Source organism: Motacilla alba, chromosome 29, assembly GCF_015832195.1.
Source record: "Motacilla alba alba isolate MOTALB_02 chromosome 29, Motacilla_alba_V1.0_pri, whole genome shotgun sequence".
Lineage (NCBI taxonomy): Eukaryota > Metazoa > Chordata > Aves > Passeriformes > Motacillidae > Motacilla > Motacilla alba.
This window is the reverse complement of record NC_052044.1, coordinates 500,407-517,796: the sequence shown is the minus strand read 5'-3', so window position 1 is coordinate 517,796 and position 17,390 is coordinate 500,407. Positions and strand designations below refer to the sequence as shown.

Here is a 17,390-nt window from a genome sequence, read left to right as displayed (position 1 = left end):
GGTGATAAGAACTGTCCCACTCAGCCGGGCTGTGGGACCTCGAGCAAGGTTAAGAATTTTGATTCCTGGAGCATTTGAAGGACTGAAGTTCCTGCCTGGAGGCAGTGATTGGCTCCCTGAATTGGTTCCAATGACTCCAGGCCCTGCTGTCTGTAGGGTCTCACATAAGTTTGCAGTCTGAGCAGCCCCACAGGGATTGTCCCTGGAAGCAGAGCCCAGGTGTGGGACTGGAGCTCTTTGGGACATCTCCAGCCCCTTTTGGCCTTGTCCTGAGAGCCCCGACTACAAAGGGATGATTTGTCTCTTTTTCTGTCCCATGGTTGTCCCAGCCCTCCTTCCCCGTTCCCTCTTTATCCTCAAATTTCCAGCTCTTCCTTCCCCTCCAGTGTTTCCCTGGCCATGGTGGAGTGGAGGATGTGCCATGGGTCTGGGGTGTCCCACCACATCCCGCCTCTGCTCCCCTCCGTGTAATTCCAGCTCCATGTGTCACTTGTTCAGCTGCTGCTGCCCATATTTGCATTATATAAATATTTATATTTATATATAAACAATTTCCAATTTTATATTAATATATTATAATATAATGATATTTATATTATATATTTATTTATATAAATATCTACATTTATATAAAACAGTCACATATTTATATAAATATATTATAATATTTATATTTATAAAATTTTACATATTTATAATATGCTGATGTATTTATAATATATTGATATATTCATATTTATAACTGCTACGGCAGCAGTAGGGTAATAGATCTTGCACCAAGACCCTCAACCCCCCATTATCCTGGTTTTCCTCCGTGTCGTGATGCTCTGTTTCTCCAGGAATGTCGCTCTTTGCATGGGGAGTTCCACGGACCTGCCTGTGGACACAACGGCCCCTACGCGCCCAATGTCCTCTTCTGGTGCTGCATCCTCTTCTTCTCCACCTTTGTCCTGTCGAGTTTGTTGAAGAAGTTTAAAACCAGCCGTTACTTCCCAACCAGAGTAGGTAGAAGGTGGTGGCCCGGGACAGATTCCATGCTCCTTTCCCAAAATGCCATTCCTGGAGCACTGAAGGATTGGCCACCGCTCAGTCAGGCTGGGAAATGCTGACCTTGGATGTCCCTCCCTCGTTTCCGTGACTGCAGAGGGGTTGTGGCATTCCCCACCTGCCTCACGACCTGTTCTGGAGCGATGTTTTTTGGCTCGGGCAGTGGGAAATCAGCTCTTCCAAAGTTATTTATTACTCTTCCCCCTCTGAGCATCATTTTCTGGAGTGGCATTCGAATGAGGAGTTGCCATGGAAAAACAGGAAGGAATGATGCCTCAGTGCCTTATTCCCATTTTACCCAGAACTGTGGCACCTTTCCCCATTTTTAGTATTCTTGTTAAAGTCTGAATTAAAATTTGAATTTTCCCCCTTATTAAACTCTTTCTGCTGTCCTACACCAGATCCCCCAGATCTCCAACATGGCAGCAGGGGAGTTGGCTGCATGTCCTCGGAGTGGAGGGACTTTAGGGATTAACCAGTCCCAACTCTGTGGGTGTCCCCAGGTTTCCCACCTCGTGTCCTGGCCCCTCTCAGCCTCGGTTTCTCGCCCCAGGTCCGATCCACAGTGAGTGACTTTGCTGTGTTCCTCACCATTGTCATCATGGTGCTCATCGACCTCGGGATCGGGATCCCGTCCCCCAAGCTCCACGTCCCCCACATGTTCAAGGTAACGGGGTTGGGGATTGGTGGACAAGGCTTTTGGCACCTCAGGTGCCACCAGGTGATGTCCGGGCAGGTCAGGGCTGGGCTGGAGGAGGTGCTGGTGGTGGAACCATCTCCTTTTCAACATCCAAGAGCATCGATCCCCCCTGGAAATCAGGGTACAGCCCTGTGCCACCAGGTGATGTCCGGGCAGGTCAGGGCTGGGCTGGAGGAGGTGCTGGTGGTGGAACCATCTCCTTTTCAACATCCAAGAGCATCGATCCCCCCTGGAAATCAGGGTACAGCCCCACCAGACACTGGACAGGAGAACCATCTCCAGCAGGGCAGGGCAGGGCTGGAGGAGCTGCTGGTGGTGTGAGCTACTGCCACATCCAAGTGCATCAGTTCCTTCCTGACTTTTGGGAAGACAGCCCCAAAACCGGGGGAGAGGGGACTCTGGGACAGATGACACTGGCACTGAGAAGCCCCCTGGGAGAGGGTGACACGAAGGGAAATGGGAAATGCTTGGACACAGGGATGGAAGGGAACAGAGGCCAGGGAAGGGTTTGGGCTGGGAGCTGATCCTGCCCTGTGTTGCAGCCCACCAGGGATGACCGTGGGTGGCTCATCAACCCCATTGGGCCCAACCCGTGGTGGACGGTGTTGGCCGCGCTCATCCCGGCCCTGCTCTGCACCATCCTCATCTTCATGGACCAGCAGATCACGGCTGTCATCGTCAACAGGAAGGAGCACAGGCTCAAGGTGAGGGGCTGCAGGGGGTCACCCCCTCCCCCCTGCTTGGGCTGCGGGGCTGGGACAAGCTCCTGTCCCAAATGCTTTGGGAAGGTTTGGGATGACACCAGGCTGTGTGGCAGGGACAAGCTCCTGTCCCAAATGCTTTGGGGAGGTTTGGGATGACACCAGGCTGTGTGGCAGGAGCTCTCCTGGACACAGGGAGGGGATGGCAACTTTTGGGAGCAGCGAGTGAATATTGGAGTGTGGGAGGGTGGTGTTTTTTCAAGTGTCAGTGGCAGCTGGGGAAAGGATCTCAATGAGCTCCAGGGAACACTCAGAGCCATGTCCTACCTGCAAGTGGTGGGAATTTCTTTACGAATGAAAATAATCAATTTTAAAATTATTTCTGAGAAGCAGAGATGGTACAAACCCTCCAGACCACTTTGAGTCCTTCCAGACTTTCGTGCGAGATGTCAAATCCGTGTTTGGTTCCAGTTCTTATTTCAAACCTTATTTAAATTTTCCAGAAGTTGACCTGTGCTTGAGCAGGGTTTGAGCCCCACACGTGGTGTTGTCCTGGTCCCTGAGGGATGCTCCTGTTCCATTTTTGCTCCCCAGAAAGGCTGTGGGTACCACCTGGACCTGTTCATGGTGGCCGTGATGCTCGGGGTGTGCTCGGTGATGGGGCTGCCCTGGTTCGTGGCCGCCACGGTCCTGTCCATCACCCACGTCAACAGCCTCAAGGTGGAGTCTGACTGCTCCGCGCCGGGCGAGCAGCCCAAGTTCTTGGGGATCCGGGAGCAGAGGGTCACTGGCCTGATGATCTTCGTGCTCATGGGCTGCTCCGTTTTCTTCACCTCCGTGCTCAAGGTGAGGGGGGGGATGGAAACCCCCTGGTGACCCACAGGAGTTTGGGAGGGGATGTGAAATTAGGGCCTCTCTCCCCCAGGAGGTGATGCCAAAGGCACAGTGGGAACCAGCCTCGGTGACTTCCCAGCCCTTCAGACCTGGCTGGGGGTGCCCAAGCCAAGCAAACAAGACAAATCCCTTAATTCCCAGGTGTCCTCCCAACTCTCTGTAGTGGGAGGGATCCTGGCTGGGTCCCACCAAAGCTGGTCCATCCCTGCCCTTCCCAGCTGGATTGGAGAGACAATAGACCAAAGATTCATGGCTTGAGATAAGGACAGGGACAGATCCCTCATCAGTTATGATCACGGGAAAACAGGCTGGAATTAGGGACATTAATTGAATTTATTACTGACAAAGTCACAGCAGGATCATGAGAAGTAAAATCAAATCTTAAAAACTTCCTCTCTTCCTCCCTCCCTTCCTCCCTCCTTCCCTCCTTCCTTGGAGACAGGATTGGAGGTTTCAGTCAGGTCATCCCACGTTGTTCCAGCTGCTCCTCAGGGAGAGGAGCCAAAGTCCTTTCCCATTGGTCCCTCCCAGAGGAGACAGTTCTCCAGGAACTTCTCCAGGAACTTCTCCAGGAGCTCCTCCAACCTGAGTCCATCCCATGGGAGACAGCTCTCCCCAAACTGCTCCAGTGTGGGCCCTTGCTCCGACCTTGGCCAGCAGCAGATCCATCCTGGAGCCAGCTGGAGCTGGCTCTGCCAGACATGGAAGAAACTTCCAGCAGCTCCCACAGAGACCATCCCTGCTCCCCAAACATGGTCACACAAACTCTACACATCCACCCCCGCTTTGGGCTAGAATTTAGCATTTTCAGGCTAGCAGGACTTCATTGGCTGCTAAGAGCCATTCCCAGGAGCTGAACCCTCAGAGTTCCCCCCACAGGCTTCCCTGCCTGTTCCCACCAAACAATCCCAGCTCCAGGCTCAAAGGAGACACAATCCCAGCTCCAGGCTCAAAGGAGACACAATCCCAGCTCCAGGCTCAAACCAGACCCATTTCCATCTCCAGACTCAAACCAGACCCATTCCCATCTCCAGACTCTCAAACCAGACCCATTCCCATCTCCAGACTCAAACCAGACCCATTCCCATCTCCAGATTCAAACCAGACCCATTCCCATCTCCAGATTCAAACCAGACCCATTCCCATCTCCAGGCTCAAACCAGACCCATTCCCATCTCCAGACGCAAACCAGACCCATTCCCATCTCCACATTCAAACCAGACCCATTCCCATCTCCAGACGCAAACCAGACCCATTCCCATCTCCTGGCTCAAACCAGACCCATTCCCAGCTCCAGGCTCAAACCAGACCCATTCCCATCTCCAGGCTCAAACCAGACCCATTCCCATCTCCAGGCTCAAAGGAGATGTCCACTTCCATGCATTCCCACAAGAGTTTTTCAAGATAATTTTTTACCCCCACAGGAGGTTTCAGATAGATGAAATGCGGTCCTGATGGATGAAATCCCCTCTTTGTCTCCAGCCTCTCTGGAAAAGAGGATTATTCTGGTGAAATGAATCAAAAGATCAGCCTGACACAGAGAACAAAATCTGTGCTGGATAAAATCCAGCATGGGAAAGCTGGGAATCTTCAGGCAGTACCTGAGAAAGGAGTGGTGAGAGAGAGTGGCAATACTGCAAATGAAATAGAAAGCCATTAATTATTGCTTTTTCCCCCCAGTTTATCCCCATGCCAGTGCTTTACGGGGTCTTTCTCTACATGGGGGTCTCGTCACTCCGAGGAATCCAGGTACAGCTGCTCCAGGGAATTTCCTCTCCTGAAGGCCTTGGGATGGGAAAAATGTCTCTGAGGGCAGGAAATTCAAATGGTTTTTTGTCAGGGAATGATGGGCAGAGGCTCAGGAAGTTTTTAGGGCTGGGAGGACCCAGTTCAGCACTGGGAGGGGCAGTTCAGCACTGGGAGGGGCAGTTCAGCACTGGGAGGGGCAGTTCAGCGCTGGGAGAACCCAGTTCAGCACTGGGAGGGGCAGTCAGCACTGGGAGGGGCAGTTCTGCACTGGGAGGGGCAGTTCAGCACTGGGAGAACCCAGTTTAGTACTGGGAGGGGCAGTTCAGCACTGGGAGGGGCAGTTCAGCACTCTCAGACTTTAGGACAGGTTGGTGTTTGGTGATGGGAAATTGGCAGAATTCAGTGTGGAGGGAAGGAAATTCCACTGGTGGGAATCCTCGCTGGGGGATTTCCTGGGCCAGAGAAAACCCTGGAATAATTCGGAATTTGGTGGGCAAAGCCAGGTGGATTTTGGATGGAGCAAAGGGAAATCAGGTGCTGCTCCCAGGAGGAACAGAAGGGAATCCTGGATTTCTCCTTGCTCCCAAAATCTCCACATCCCAGCAGCTGCAGGAGCTGTGGCAGTGCTCCCTTTTCCCTGCAGTTCTTCGACCGCCTGAAGCTGTTCTGGATGCCGGCCAAGCACCAGCCCGACTTCATCTACCTGCGCCACGTGCCACTGCGCAAGGTGCACCTGTTCACCCTCATCCAGCTGCTCTGCCTCGTGCTGCTCTGGGCCATCAAAGCTTCCCGCGCTGCCATCATCTTCCCCATGATGGTGAGGGATGATGTTCCTGGTGCTCCCAGTGCTCCCAGTGCTCCCAGTGCTCCCAGTGCTCCCAGTGTTCCCAGTATTCCCAGTGCTCCCAGTATTCCTGGTGTTCCCAGTGTTCCCGGTGTTCCCGGTGTTTCCAGTGTTCCCAGTATCCCCAGTATTCCCGATGTTCCCGGTGTTCCCAATATTCCCAGTATTCCCTGTATTCCTGGTGCACCCAGTATTCCCGGTGTTCCTGGATGTCTTGGTTTGAACAGCCAGGTGTCTGCTGAGGAAGGCAGGAGCCTCCCCTGAAATGCAAAATGCAAACCCCTTCCCTCTGAATTGTTATGAATTTGAGATTAAGGGGCTCTCAGGCAAAGATATGGGAGCAGGAATAGAAGTTCTTTATTGGGGAAAAAATAAAAATAAAATAAACAATGCAGTGATAGAAACCAACCCTGCCAGAGTCAGAACAGGCCCTGTCCCCCTGTGGCTCAGGGTGGTGGCAGCAGTGCCATTCCATGGTGGCTCAGCCCTCCTGCAGGGCCAGCTGTGGCTCTGCTGGAGCAGGGATCCTGGGCAAGGGGGGAGTTTTCCTCTGAAGCTCCAGGGCTGCTGGAGATGGGCCTGGAATTCCTCTGGGAATGCAGGGGAGAAGAAAGCTGCTCCTCTGGGAATGCAGTGGGCAAAGGCTGCTGGGGGGTTCCCAGGGTCAGATTGTATCCAGGCAGGAATGTTTGCAGTCTCAGATTGTATCCAGGCAGGAATGTTTGCAATCTCAGATTGTATCCAGGCAGGAATGTTTGCAATCTCAGATTCTATCCAGGCAGGAATGTTTGAAATATCAGATTCTATCCAGGCAGGAATGTTTGCAATCTCAGATTCTATCCAGGCTTGGCTCCTCCCCTGGGCAGAGCATCTCCCAGTGGGATGATGGAATTTTATCAGCCATGCAGGGACCCTCAGTGACACTCTGGTCCATGATGGCCCATGAACAGAAGGTAATTAATAATTAATGGCCCATTAACAGAAGATCTTTCCTGGAGGGAGGAGTGGTTTGTGGAAGAGATAAAGGAAAGCTGCCCAATGAACAGCAGATAACTGCCCCACCCCAGACAGATGGCAATAGAATACACACTTGCAATCCAGGACACTGGTGTTTTCAGTGTTCCCAGTATTCCCAGTATTCCCGGTGTTCCCAGTGTTGCCAATGTTCCCAGTGTTCCCAGTGTTCCCAGTGTTGCCAGTGTTGCCAGTGTTCCCAGTATTCCCGGTGTTCCCAGTGTTGCCAGTGTTGCCAGTATTCCCAGTATTCCCGGTGTTCCCAGTGTTGCCAATGTTCCCAGTGTTCCCAGTATTCCCAGTATTCCCAGTGTTGCCAATGTTCCCAGTGTTCCCAGTATTCCCGGTGTTCCCAGTGTTCCCAATGTTCCCAGTGTTCCCAGTATTCCCAGTATTCCCAGTGTTGCCAATGTTCCCAGTGTTCCCAGTGTTGCCAGTATTCCCAGTATTCCCGGTGTTCCCAGTGTTGCCAATGTTCCCAGTGTTCCCAGTATTCCCGGTGTTCCCAGTGTTGCCAATGTTCCCAGTGTTCCCAGTATTCCCAGTATTCCCAGTGTTGCCAGTGTTCCCAGTATTCCCGGTGTTCCCAATGTTCCCAGTATTCCCGGTGTTCCCAGTGTTCCCAGTATTCCTGGTGTTCCCAGTGTTCCCAATGTTCCCAGTGTTCCCAGTATTCCCAGTATTCCCAGTGTTGCCAATGTTCCCAGTGTTCCCAGTGTTGCCAGTATTCCCAGTATTCCCGGTGTTCCCAGTGTTGCCAATGTTCCCAGTGTTCCCAGTATTCCCAGTATTCCCAGTGTTGCCAATGTTCCCAGTGTTCCCAGTATTCCCAGTATTCCCAGTGTTGCCAGTGTTCCCAGTATTCCCGGTGTTCCCAGTGTTCCCAATGTTCCCAGTGTTCCCAGTATTCCCAGTATTCCCGGTGTTCCCAGTGTTCCCAATGTTCCCAGTGTTCCCAGTATTCCCAGTATTCCCAGTGTTGCCAATGTTCCCAGTGTTCCCAGTGTTGCCAGTATTCCCAGTATTCCCGGTGTTCCCAGTGTTGCCAATGTTCCCAGTGTTCCCAGTATTCCCAGTATTCCCAGTGTTGCCAATGTTCCCAGTGTTCCCAGTATTCCCAGTATTCCCAGTGTTGCCAGTGTTCCCAGTATTCCCGGTGTTCCCAGTGTTCCCAGTATTCCCAGTGTTGCCAGTGTTCCCAATGTTCCCAGTGTTCCCAGTATTCCCAGTATTCCCGGTGTTCCCAGTGTTCCCAATGTTCCCAGTGTTCCCAGTATTCCCAGTATTCCCAGTGTTGCCAGTGTTCCCAGTATTCCCGGTGTTCCCAGTGTTCCCAGTATTCCCGGTGTTCCCAGTGTTGCCAATGTTCCCAGTGTTCCCAGTATTCCCAGTATTCCCAGTGTTGCCAATGTTCCCAGTATTCCCAGTGTTGCCAATGTTCCCAGTGTTCCCAGTGTTCCCAGTGTTGCCAGTGTTCCCAGTATTCCTGATGCTCCCGGCGCCCCTCACTGCTCCCGGTGCTCACAGCCCTGGAGGGATGGGAAGCACCATCTCTGGCCTCATCCATCTTCCCTCTCCTTCCTGAAGGTTTTGGCTCTCGTTTTTGTCCGGAAAGTGATGGATTTCTGCTTCTCCAAGCGGGAGCTCAGCTTCCTGGATGACCTCATGCCAGAAAGCAAGAAGAAGAAGTTGGACGATGCCAAAAATGAAGCCAAAGAAGAGGAGGTAATGGCAGGAGCTGGGAATCTCCTCTGGGCCGTGAGATTCCCTATTCCCGTCACAGCTCATCCTTAGATGATGGAATTGTGGGGCCATGGAATGGGTTGGGTGGGAATGGACATTAAAGCCCAGCCAGTGCCGCCCCTGCTGTGGGCAGGGATATCTGCCACTATCCCAGGGTGCTTCAAGCTCGTCCAGCCTGGCCCTGGGCACTGCCAGGCTGGGGAAGGGATGGGGAATCCACAGCTCCTCTGGGCAGCAGCTGTCGGGGAACATCAGAACTGAGTCAAACAGATCTCATAGCCCGGATCCCACATTCGGAGCCTTTTCCCTAAATGCTGAGAGGGTTTCACACCTGAACAGAGACATAGTTATCATTTTAAAATGAGCCTTATAATAAATATAATTACTATATTTCTGTGAGGGTTTGCTCCCAGCAGTGCCACTAGCCCCAAACACACCCAAAGGGGAAGGTCTTTACCTGCTGCTAAAGGTGCTGTGGGTCAGAGGAGAGGGAAGCCTGCCAGGTTTTTACTGGAATTTCATTTATCCCCTCTTGGATCAAGGAGAGAGAACTTGACTCATCTCTTTTCAGGAGTCCCAGAAAATGATGGAAGCAGCTGCTGCGAATTCTGTTCAGCTGAAGCTGGGCAAGACCAGCAGGGTGGACACCCCAAAGCCCAGCAGTGACAGGTAAAGACCCCCCCAGGTCAGGACCCCTGGCAGGATCGGTGGGAAGCGTTTGGCTCAGGTTTCTCCACTTGCAGATTTATCCCTAGTCATCTTAGTGGGAAAATCCCAATTTACTGGCAATTTAGGAGGTGATGGCAGAGCTCTGACCCCACACAGTGGCTGCATAATTCCTGTTTTATCCCAAAACTACATCACCAGTGGCTTTCTGGGGTCTGGAGACCCTCTTGCTCCCACCGGAGAGGTCACAGGGTGAAACACCAGCTGTGGGTCTGCAGCTCTGGGCCTTGATTCCCAAAATTCCTTATCCAGCTGAACCGTCCCCACCAGCTGAGCTCCAGTTTTCCAGGGCCTGCTGTTCCTCTGGCTGCTGCCAATGCTCCTGGTGGGATCAGACCCACCCTCATGGAAAACCATCTGGAATATTCCCCGCAGGGCTGATCCTTCTGAGATCAACATTTCGGACGAGATGTCCAAGACCACGGTGTGGAAGGCTCTGACCATGAACACAGAAACGCTCTGAAGCCGGGAGGAAGGAGGTAAAGGCTCAGCTGCGGCGTGGCCTTCTGGGGACAGCGCGTGCCCACGGCCTCCCTGGGCTCTGGCCAGGGCTGCTGAGCAAGGGGCACGCTCCTGGGAACAGGCAGCAGGACCGTGGCCACCGGCAGCAGGACCGTGGCCACCAGCTCCTCTCTGCAGGGAAGTGTGGGAGCTGCACCTGGAATCCTGGGATCAGACTGGGACCCCACACCCAGAGAGGCTTTGAGGGGCTGGGGGCATCTCCAGAGCCAGGAGTGGAGCTGGAGAAGGGCTGGAGCAGCAGGAGGAGGGTCTGGAGAGCTCCTGAGGGAGCTGGGGAGGCTCAGCCTGGAGAGAAGGAGGCTCGGGGGGACCTTGTGGCTCTGCACAACTCCTGACAGGAGGGGACAGCCAGAGGGGTTCGGGATTTCTCCCAGGGAACAGGGACAGGAGGAGAGGGAACAGCCTCAGGTTGACCAGGGAAGGTTCAGGTTGGATATTGGGGAAAACTCCTCCATGGGAAGGTTTTCCAAACCCTGGCACAGCTGCCCAGGGCAGGGGTGGAGCCATCATCCCTGGCAGAGTTCCATAAACTTGGATGTGGCACCTGGGGACATGGCCAGTGGTGAACATGGTGGTCGACGGTTGGATTTGATGATCTTAAACACCTTTTCCAACCTGAACAATTCCACGGATCTCTGATTCTGGGTCTTCCACTGATGATAACTCCCCCTCTTTCCCTCTCTCCCCCCCGTCCCCACGTTTAGGCGCCTCGACGCCGCCGTCGAGGAGCAGGAGTGTGACTCAGGGATGTGCCAAGGCAGACACGGAGGAGCGGCTCGTTTCCCACCCGAGGGGTCCCATAAAGCCATGCAGAGTTTCCCGTTCCCCGGGCTGCTGCGGCCTGGGGATCCGTGTTGTCCAGCCTCGTGTGTCCTCGTGTGTGTGTGTGTTGTGCAGTGGTGGAGGCTCCGCTACCGCTTCCCATCAGTTCTATTTTTTTAATCTCGAATTCCTTCTCTCCTTCCTCTTTTTTTTTTCTTTTCTTTTTTTTTCTTTTTTTTTTTTTCCAAATATAAACTCTGAATGTACAAAACCATTCCCTGCTCGATCTGGCGCCTTCTCCTTCCTCACCGCCGGGGTTTCGGTCTGGTTTGGGATCCTCCTTTGGATAACTTCTGTCTCTTACTGGCACAAGAGGGATGCTCTCCATGGTGGGACAGCATTGGGAGCATCTCAGAAACTGGGGTTGAAGCACCCCTGAACACTCAGGGTTACACAAGGGGAAAGATTTGCTCCCTGTGCTCCGTCATCCCATCTTTTTTGAGGGTTCTTTTTGGGCTCTGCCACCAGGCTGAAAGCGGTAAAATCCAGAAATGTCCCTTTTTAGTCAGCTCCAAAATGACCGTAAGGGAAGCTTAAAAATAAAATCCCTGGATTTTGGTGGTGGGAGCAGCCAGGTGAGATGTGGAGCTCTGCACCCCCAGAACCTCCACCCTGTTCCTCCACTTCCCTTCCTGTCACCTCCCTGGACTCTGGTTTTTCCTTCACCTGTCCTTGCAAAGCCTCTTTGGAGCTGGCAGGGAATTGGGAAGTGCCTTTTCCTCCTCCTTTTCCCTGCTGTTTCACAGGGAGAGGCTGGGAAGCGGTGAAGGTCCTGAAGCTCTCCCCACATTCTGGGGGCTTGGGGGGCTCTGGTGTCCCCCTGTGGCTGAGTCTGGGGGCCGTGGAGCTGGGAAGGGAGGATGTTCCAGAGGAAAAGGTGCTCCCACAGCCCTCGGGAGGTTTGGAACGCGCTCCAGCCTCTTGGAATACACAGCTGGGACAGGGGCACCACCACTCCTGCTCATCCCAGCCACCCGGGAGCCTTTTCCTGCGTGGAACCACCTGGGAAAAAGAAGATGTGGAATTGCTCTGTAAGGATGGAGGTGCCACCTCCCCAGGCAGGGCAAAACTCCATCAGATTTGATGGATGGGGATTTGGGAAGTGCAGTTTCACTCCTGCCAGCCTGGGGTGGGCAGTGGCCGAGCAGGAAAAGCTGCCTTGGGCCTTCAGGAAGGAGAGGAGGCTGAAAAATGAAGTGAGTTCTGGAGAAAGGGAAAGTTGGGATCGGTGGGATCCTCTGCTTGGGCAAGTTTGGTTTTCCTGTTTTCTTCTCTCTAGAAGCAGAGAGACAGGGCTGGGCTCAACTTCCAGGGGAACGAAGGGAGGAAGGAAGGAAGGAAGTGGCAGAAGGGAGGGAGGGAGGGAGGGAGGGAGGGAGGGAGGAAGGAAGGCAGGAAGGAAGGAAGGAAGGAAGTGTCGGAAGGAAGGAAGGAAGGAAGGAAGGAAGGAAGGAAGGAAGGAAGGAAGGAAGGAAGGAAGGAAGGAAGGAAGGAAGGAAGGAAGGAAGGAAGGAAGGAAGGAAGGAAGGAAGGAAGGAAGGAAGGAAGGAAGGAAGGAAGGAAGGATGGAAGTGGCAGAAGGAAGTAAGGAAGGAAGTGGCGGAAGTGGCGGAAGTGGCGGAAGTGGTGGAAGGAAGGAAAGAAGGAAGGAAGGAAGGAAGGGAGGAAGTGGCGGAAGGAAGTGGCGGAAGGAAGTGGCGGAAGGAAGGAAGGCAGGCATGGACAGCTCCATATTTTGGGAGGATTTGATATTTCCTTGTGCAGGGGAAAACAACACAGAGGGAAAACCTTCCAGAAATGGTTCCTGGAGCTGCTTTAGGGATAAACCCAAAATATCTTTGGAATGACCCAGAAAGTGAAATCTGACATCAATCCCCTCCCACTTCCCCCTGGGCCCTTCCAGATAATTCCCAAAAGGAAATCCATGGGAATGGGGACAACAAAGGCTGTAAACAGGGAATAAATCAAACAGGGAATAAACGAGGTGCTGACACATTCTTTGTGTTGTTTTTGTGCTCTCTGTGAAAATTCTGGAGTTTCTCTTTCTGAGAGGCGGAAATAATTTTATTTATTTTATCCCCAGGGAGTTTGGGAATGCTCTGGGCTGGAAATGAAACCGAGGGAGGGGGAAATTTTTAATTAAAAATAGTTTATTTTTAATTTATTTAATTTTTAGAGTTATATTATTCTAAAATTAATATAATTTTAATTTTAAAATAATTTCATTTAAAATTATTCTACTTTTGCATTATTTTTTCCAAATTATTTAATTTTTAAACTACTCTATTTAAAATGTATTTTCTAATTATTCTATTTTTATTTTTTCCACACTATTTTATCTTAAAATGATTTTATTTTAAAAATAATTTTGTGTTATATTTCAATTAAATTAAATTTAATTTATTTCTCAGTGGGAGTAGCTCTGTCACACGTGTCCCCTGTGCCAACCCTGGCTGTGCTGGGACTCCAGGAATGCCCTGGAGAGGTGAAATTCCCCATCCAGAGCTGTTGCCTCTGCTGCCTTTCTGGGCTTTTTTTGAGCCCATTTGCCCTGCAATTAATTAGAACTAAATTAACTCCAAAGAGGTTCTTTATATCCAGGTTAAATTGCAATAATTTAACACCAAAAAGGGAATTGCTGCAGGGTTTTTCCTAAATTTCTCTCCAATTTCTTTTGGCCCTGGTCAGTGGGGTCAGGTGGGCACGCCCTGGTTATCCCTTTTATCCAAAACTTGAGGAATTCAGGGAAAAATGAGGCACCAAGTGGGGAGTCAGAGGCTCGGAATCCCCGGGGACTGTGTGGGATCCCAGCGGGACTCCTGGAAAGGCTGGAGACGTCAGGAACCAGCTGCAGGATGGAGCAAGGGCTTTATTGGCATTTAGGGAAAACTGCGGGGAGAAGGAAGCCAGAGAGAAATGCAGGCTGGAGGGACGGCTGATCCACAGGGGCAGATTTCAGGAGGAGCTCCCAGGGAGCCCAGGCTGGGTCCAGGAGCTGTGAATCCTTCTCCTGGAGCTCCCAGGGACCCTGGGCTGGGTCCAGGAGCTGTGAATCCTTCTCCTGGAGCTCCCAGGGACCCTGGGCTGGGTCCAGGAGCTGTGAACCCTTCCCCTGGAGCTCCCAGGGAGCCTGGGCTGGGTCCAGGAGCTGTGAATCCTCCCCCTGGAGCTCCCAGGGACCCTGGGCTGGGTCCAGGAGCTGTGAACCCTTCCCCTGGAGCTCCCAGGGACCAAGGGCTGGGTCTGGAAGCTGCAGGTGACGGGTGAATCCTTCCCCAGGGAGCCCAGGCTGGGTCCAGGAGCTGTGAACCCTTCCCCTGGAGCTCCCAGGGAGCCCAGGCTGGGTCCAGGAGCTGTGAATCCTTCCCCGGGAGCTCCCAGGGACCACGGGCTGGGTCCAGGAGCTGTGAATCCTTCCCCTGGAGCTCCCAGGGAGCCCGGGCTGGGTCTGGGAGCTGCAGGTGATGGGCGAATCCTTCCCCAGGGAGCCCGGGCTGGGTCCAGGAGCTGTGAATCCTTCCCCTGGAGCTCCCAGGGAGCCCGGGCTGGGTCCAGGAGCTGTGAATCCTTCCCCTGGAGCTCCCAGGGACCACGGGCTGGGTCCAGGAGCTGTGAATCCTTCCCCTGGAGCTCCCAGGGACCACGGGCTGGGTCCAGGAGCTGTGAATCCTTCCCCTGGAGCTCCCAGGGACCACGGGCTGGGTCCAGGAGCTGTGAACCCTTCCCCTGGAGCTCCCAGGGAGCCCAGGCTGGGTCCAGGAGCTGTGAATCCTTCCCCTGGAGCTCCCAGGGACTCCAGGCTGGGTCCAGGAGCTGTGAATCCTTCCCCTGGAGCTCCCAGGGAGCCTGGGCTGGGTCCAGGAGCTGTGAATCCTTCCCCTGGAGCTCCCAGGAACCACAGGCTGGGCCTGGGAGCTGCAGGTGATGGGTGAATCCTTCCCCAGGGAGCCCGGGCTGGGTCCAGGAGCTGTGAATCCTTCCCCTGGAGCTCCCAGGGAGCCTGGGCTGGGTCTGGGAGCTTCAGATGATGGGTGAATCCTTCCCCTGGAGCTCCAATCCCGGCGGGCAAGGAGAGGCCCAACCTTCCCACGTGGACATGGCTGGAAAGCTGCTGCCTGGATTCGCTGTTAATTGTACCTTGAAAACAAACCCCAAAGAGCTTCAGGGGATGGAAACTCCCGCTAAAATCAGGAGCTGGGAGAGGGCAGAGAGGGTTCCCTCGCTCAGGGAGGAGCTGCCCCTTGGGAATGGCTGGAGCAGAAATGCCAGTGATCCCAGGAGGGCAAGGCTGGAATGAGGAGGAAAATGTGAGGAGAAATCACAGGGAGGACGAAACAGCCCCTTCCCATCCCAGAGTTCCAATCCCACCACAAATGCCTCCGTTTTCCTGACCTTATAACCAGAGACCAGAGGATCCCCAGGAGCTGTTGGGCATCAGGAAAAGGGAGTCCAACCCTGCCCGGCACCAGATCCAGAGATTTCATGGGATCCCAGAATGGTTTGGGTTGGGAGGGACCTCAAAGCTCATCCCACCCCACCCATTGCCATGGGAGGACACCTTCCACTATCCCAGGCTGCTCCAACCTGGCCCTGGACACTTTGAGGGATGGGGCAGCCCCAGCTGCTCTGGGAGATCCATTCCAGGGCCTCCTCACAGGGATTAATTCCTTCCCAATATCCCATCCATCCCTCCCCCTGGCAGTCCTGGCCCTGCTCCAGGTCCCTCTCCAGCTCTCCACCAGGATCAGGGCTGGGGTGGTGGGTGGTTATTTCCCAGCACAATCCCACCCCTCTCCCTGCTCCTGGCACCTCTTTGTGTTGATGAGCCAATGCACGAAGTCCTTGGCCTTCATCCTGTCCAGGTACCGCGTGAAGTCGCTCGTGAAGGTCCCCTCCGAGTGCCGCTTGATGTGGGACAGGAAGCTCTGGGAGTTCTGGGGTCCCAACAACTTCCATCTGCTCGGGGTGGGAGGAGAAGGGAGGAAAATGGGGTTTAATGGACACCCCAGCAGGATCCTCCCCCAGGGGATGCCCAGGGCAGGGCTGTGCCCTCCAGATCATCCCCCAGAAAAGACGGAACGGGGCAGAGGAATAAATCTGGGATATTTAATACGATTCCTACAAATCAAACACACAATTCTTGTTTCAGTTTCTGGAGGTTTGCCAAGCCTGGCCTGGATTTCCTGGCATCCAATAAATACATCCAGAGTCCTGTCCCAAGTCATGCCCCTCTTTCCTGCTCGGTGGATCCCAGCCTCCACCCTGGTCCCTGCTTCCCCCACCAGAGCAGGAACGTGGGGCTGCTCCGAGGTTTGCATCATCCTCCTGCAGATCCAGGCTGATTTTGGGATTCACCACAGAGGGTTCCCACAGGACAGGTGCCATGGGAGCACCAGCACAGACGGGGCTGAGCCCCAGCCTGCCTGGCCCAGGGCAGGGTGTCTCTGCTCTGACCCAGGCAGGAAATCCCGGGATTCCCTACAGGGAACGTCCCTGCCTGGGCTGTGGGGAGCCGGGAGGGAGTTGGTTTGGATCCATACAAAATAAACGGGAACACTGGAATGGGGAGAGCTGGGACAGCCACGGGAACGGAGAGGGATAAGCTGCTCCCACAGCCCTGCTCCACCCAGCCCCTGTACCTGGACAGCTCCTCCAAGTCCTTGGGAGCCAGCTGCCCTCCGGCCGGGATGAGCACGGCGAGCACCAGCCCGGACAGGTACAGCCACCGCACCATCTGGGCTCCTGCGGAGGCAGGAATCCAGGGAATTTCCTGGCTGCAGTTCCCACCGAGCCCCCAAGCCCCGCAGGAAGCCCTGGCAGCGCAGCCCGGGTCTGATCCCCGTGGGACAGCCCCTTGCAGGGGTGTGGGCAGGACCGGGGTGGGTGCGTGTGACAAACCCATCCTCACCCTTCCCTGTGGGCACATTCCTGGTGTGGGCACGCAGAATGGCACCCAAAGATAAAATTGCAGTGAGCTTTATCCCAAAACTCCCTTTTCTGTCTGGGGGTGGCATTTCAATCCTGGAATTATCACCACGGTGCCGGAGAACTTTCTCACTGCTCGGAAAAGCACCTTCCAGATGAGCAGCTTTATTCATATTTTACATTCCTTATTTTTGCTGGACACCTCAGAAATTCTGCAGGAATAAAATGCCACCTCCCACCGTTTATCTGCCAAAAATCAGACTCCTGCTGCCCATCACCAAATGCTTTCTTCACCTGGTTAGATTCCTTTGGAGCCTGGGAGAATGAAGGGAGGAAGAGGCACCTACCTCGGGGATTGAGCTGCTCCCTCCACACACCAGATCCGATTTTTCTCCTTCGAGCCGGTTCTGGCTGAACTCTTCTCCTCCCTGGTGCTTTTAAGCTCGTCTGGAGGATGCCCAGAGCTGACAGGTGGGTCACAGGTACCCTGCTTTTCCTCGGATGGGTCACTGTGAATCATTACAGCTTTTCTGGAGTGGGGCTGCTGCAGACAATATTGCTACTGGTGGATTTTCCAACTGACGCCTTCAATGAAGTTTTTTTTTTTTAATTGTTGTTGCTGTTTTTCTTATATTTGCTTTTTTCCCCCCCACTTTTTGGACCAAAGCAGTGACCTGTGGGTTTCCTCCTCTCAGGTGAGGTG

The 17,390-nt window shown here is 53.6% G+C and overlaps 2 protein-coding genes across 2 annotated transcripts; one reads left to right on the top strand and one right to left on the bottom strand.

Annotated features, from left to right (window-relative positions):
• Positions 1 to 130: 130 nt before the first annotated feature.
• On the top strand, positions 131 to 10,973 carry LOC119712660 (electroneutral sodium bicarbonate exchanger 1-like). Its single transcript, XM_038164173.1, has 11 exons — positions 131 to 148; positions 840 to 1,001; positions 1,601 to 1,714; positions 2,290 to 2,451; positions 3,043 to 3,294; positions 5,023 to 5,091; positions 5,735 to 5,908; positions 8,537 to 8,674; positions 9,264 to 9,361; positions 9,794 to 9,897; positions 10,645 to 10,973. The coding sequence occupies exons 1-10, from the start codon at positions 131 to 133 to the stop codon at positions 9,879 to 9,881; spliced, it is 1,275 nt and encodes a 424-aa protein (XP_038020101.1). The 3' UTR covers positions 9,882 to 9,897; positions 10,645 to 10,973.
• A 3,734-nt stretch (positions 10,974 to 14,707) lies between these two features.
• Positions 14,708 to 17,073, bottom strand: LOC119712752 (glucagon-2-like). Its single transcript, XM_038164366.1, has 4 exons — positions 17,035 to 17,073; positions 16,402 to 16,504; positions 15,572 to 15,718; positions 14,708 to 14,899 (listed from the first exon to the last, which is right to left on the bottom strand). The coding sequence occupies exons 2-4, from the start codon at positions 16,494 to 16,496 to the stop codon at positions 14,890 to 14,892; spliced, it is 252 nt and encodes an 83-aa protein (XP_038020294.1). The 5' UTR covers positions 16,497 to 16,504; positions 17,035 to 17,073; the 3' UTR covers positions 14,708 to 14,889.
• Positions 17,074 to 17,390: the final 317 nt, after the last annotated feature.

What these genes read in the sequence shown, in the direction of transcription:
- LOC119712752 (XM_038164366.1), bottom strand. Translation starts at nt 16,496, where the DNA reads ATGGTGCGGTGGCTGTACCTGTCCGGGCTGGTGCTCGCCGTGCTCATC. An exon ending in GACTTGGAGGAGCTGTCCAG is followed by an intron (nt 15,719 to 16,401) that starts GTACAGGGGCTG and finishes CACCCCGAGCAG; the next exon opens with ATGGAAGTTGTTGGGACCCC.
- LOC119712660 (XM_038164173.1), top strand. An exon ending in GGAAGGAGCACAGGCTCAAG is followed by an intron (nt 2,452 to 3,042) that starts GTGAGGGGCTGC and finishes TTTGCTCCCCAG; the next exon opens with AAAGGCTGTGGGTACCACCT. An exon ending in CCATCATCTTCCCCATGATG is followed by an intron (nt 5,909 to 8,536) that starts GTGAGGGATGAT and finishes TCCTTCCTGAAG; the next exon opens with GTTTTGGCTCTCGTTTTTGT.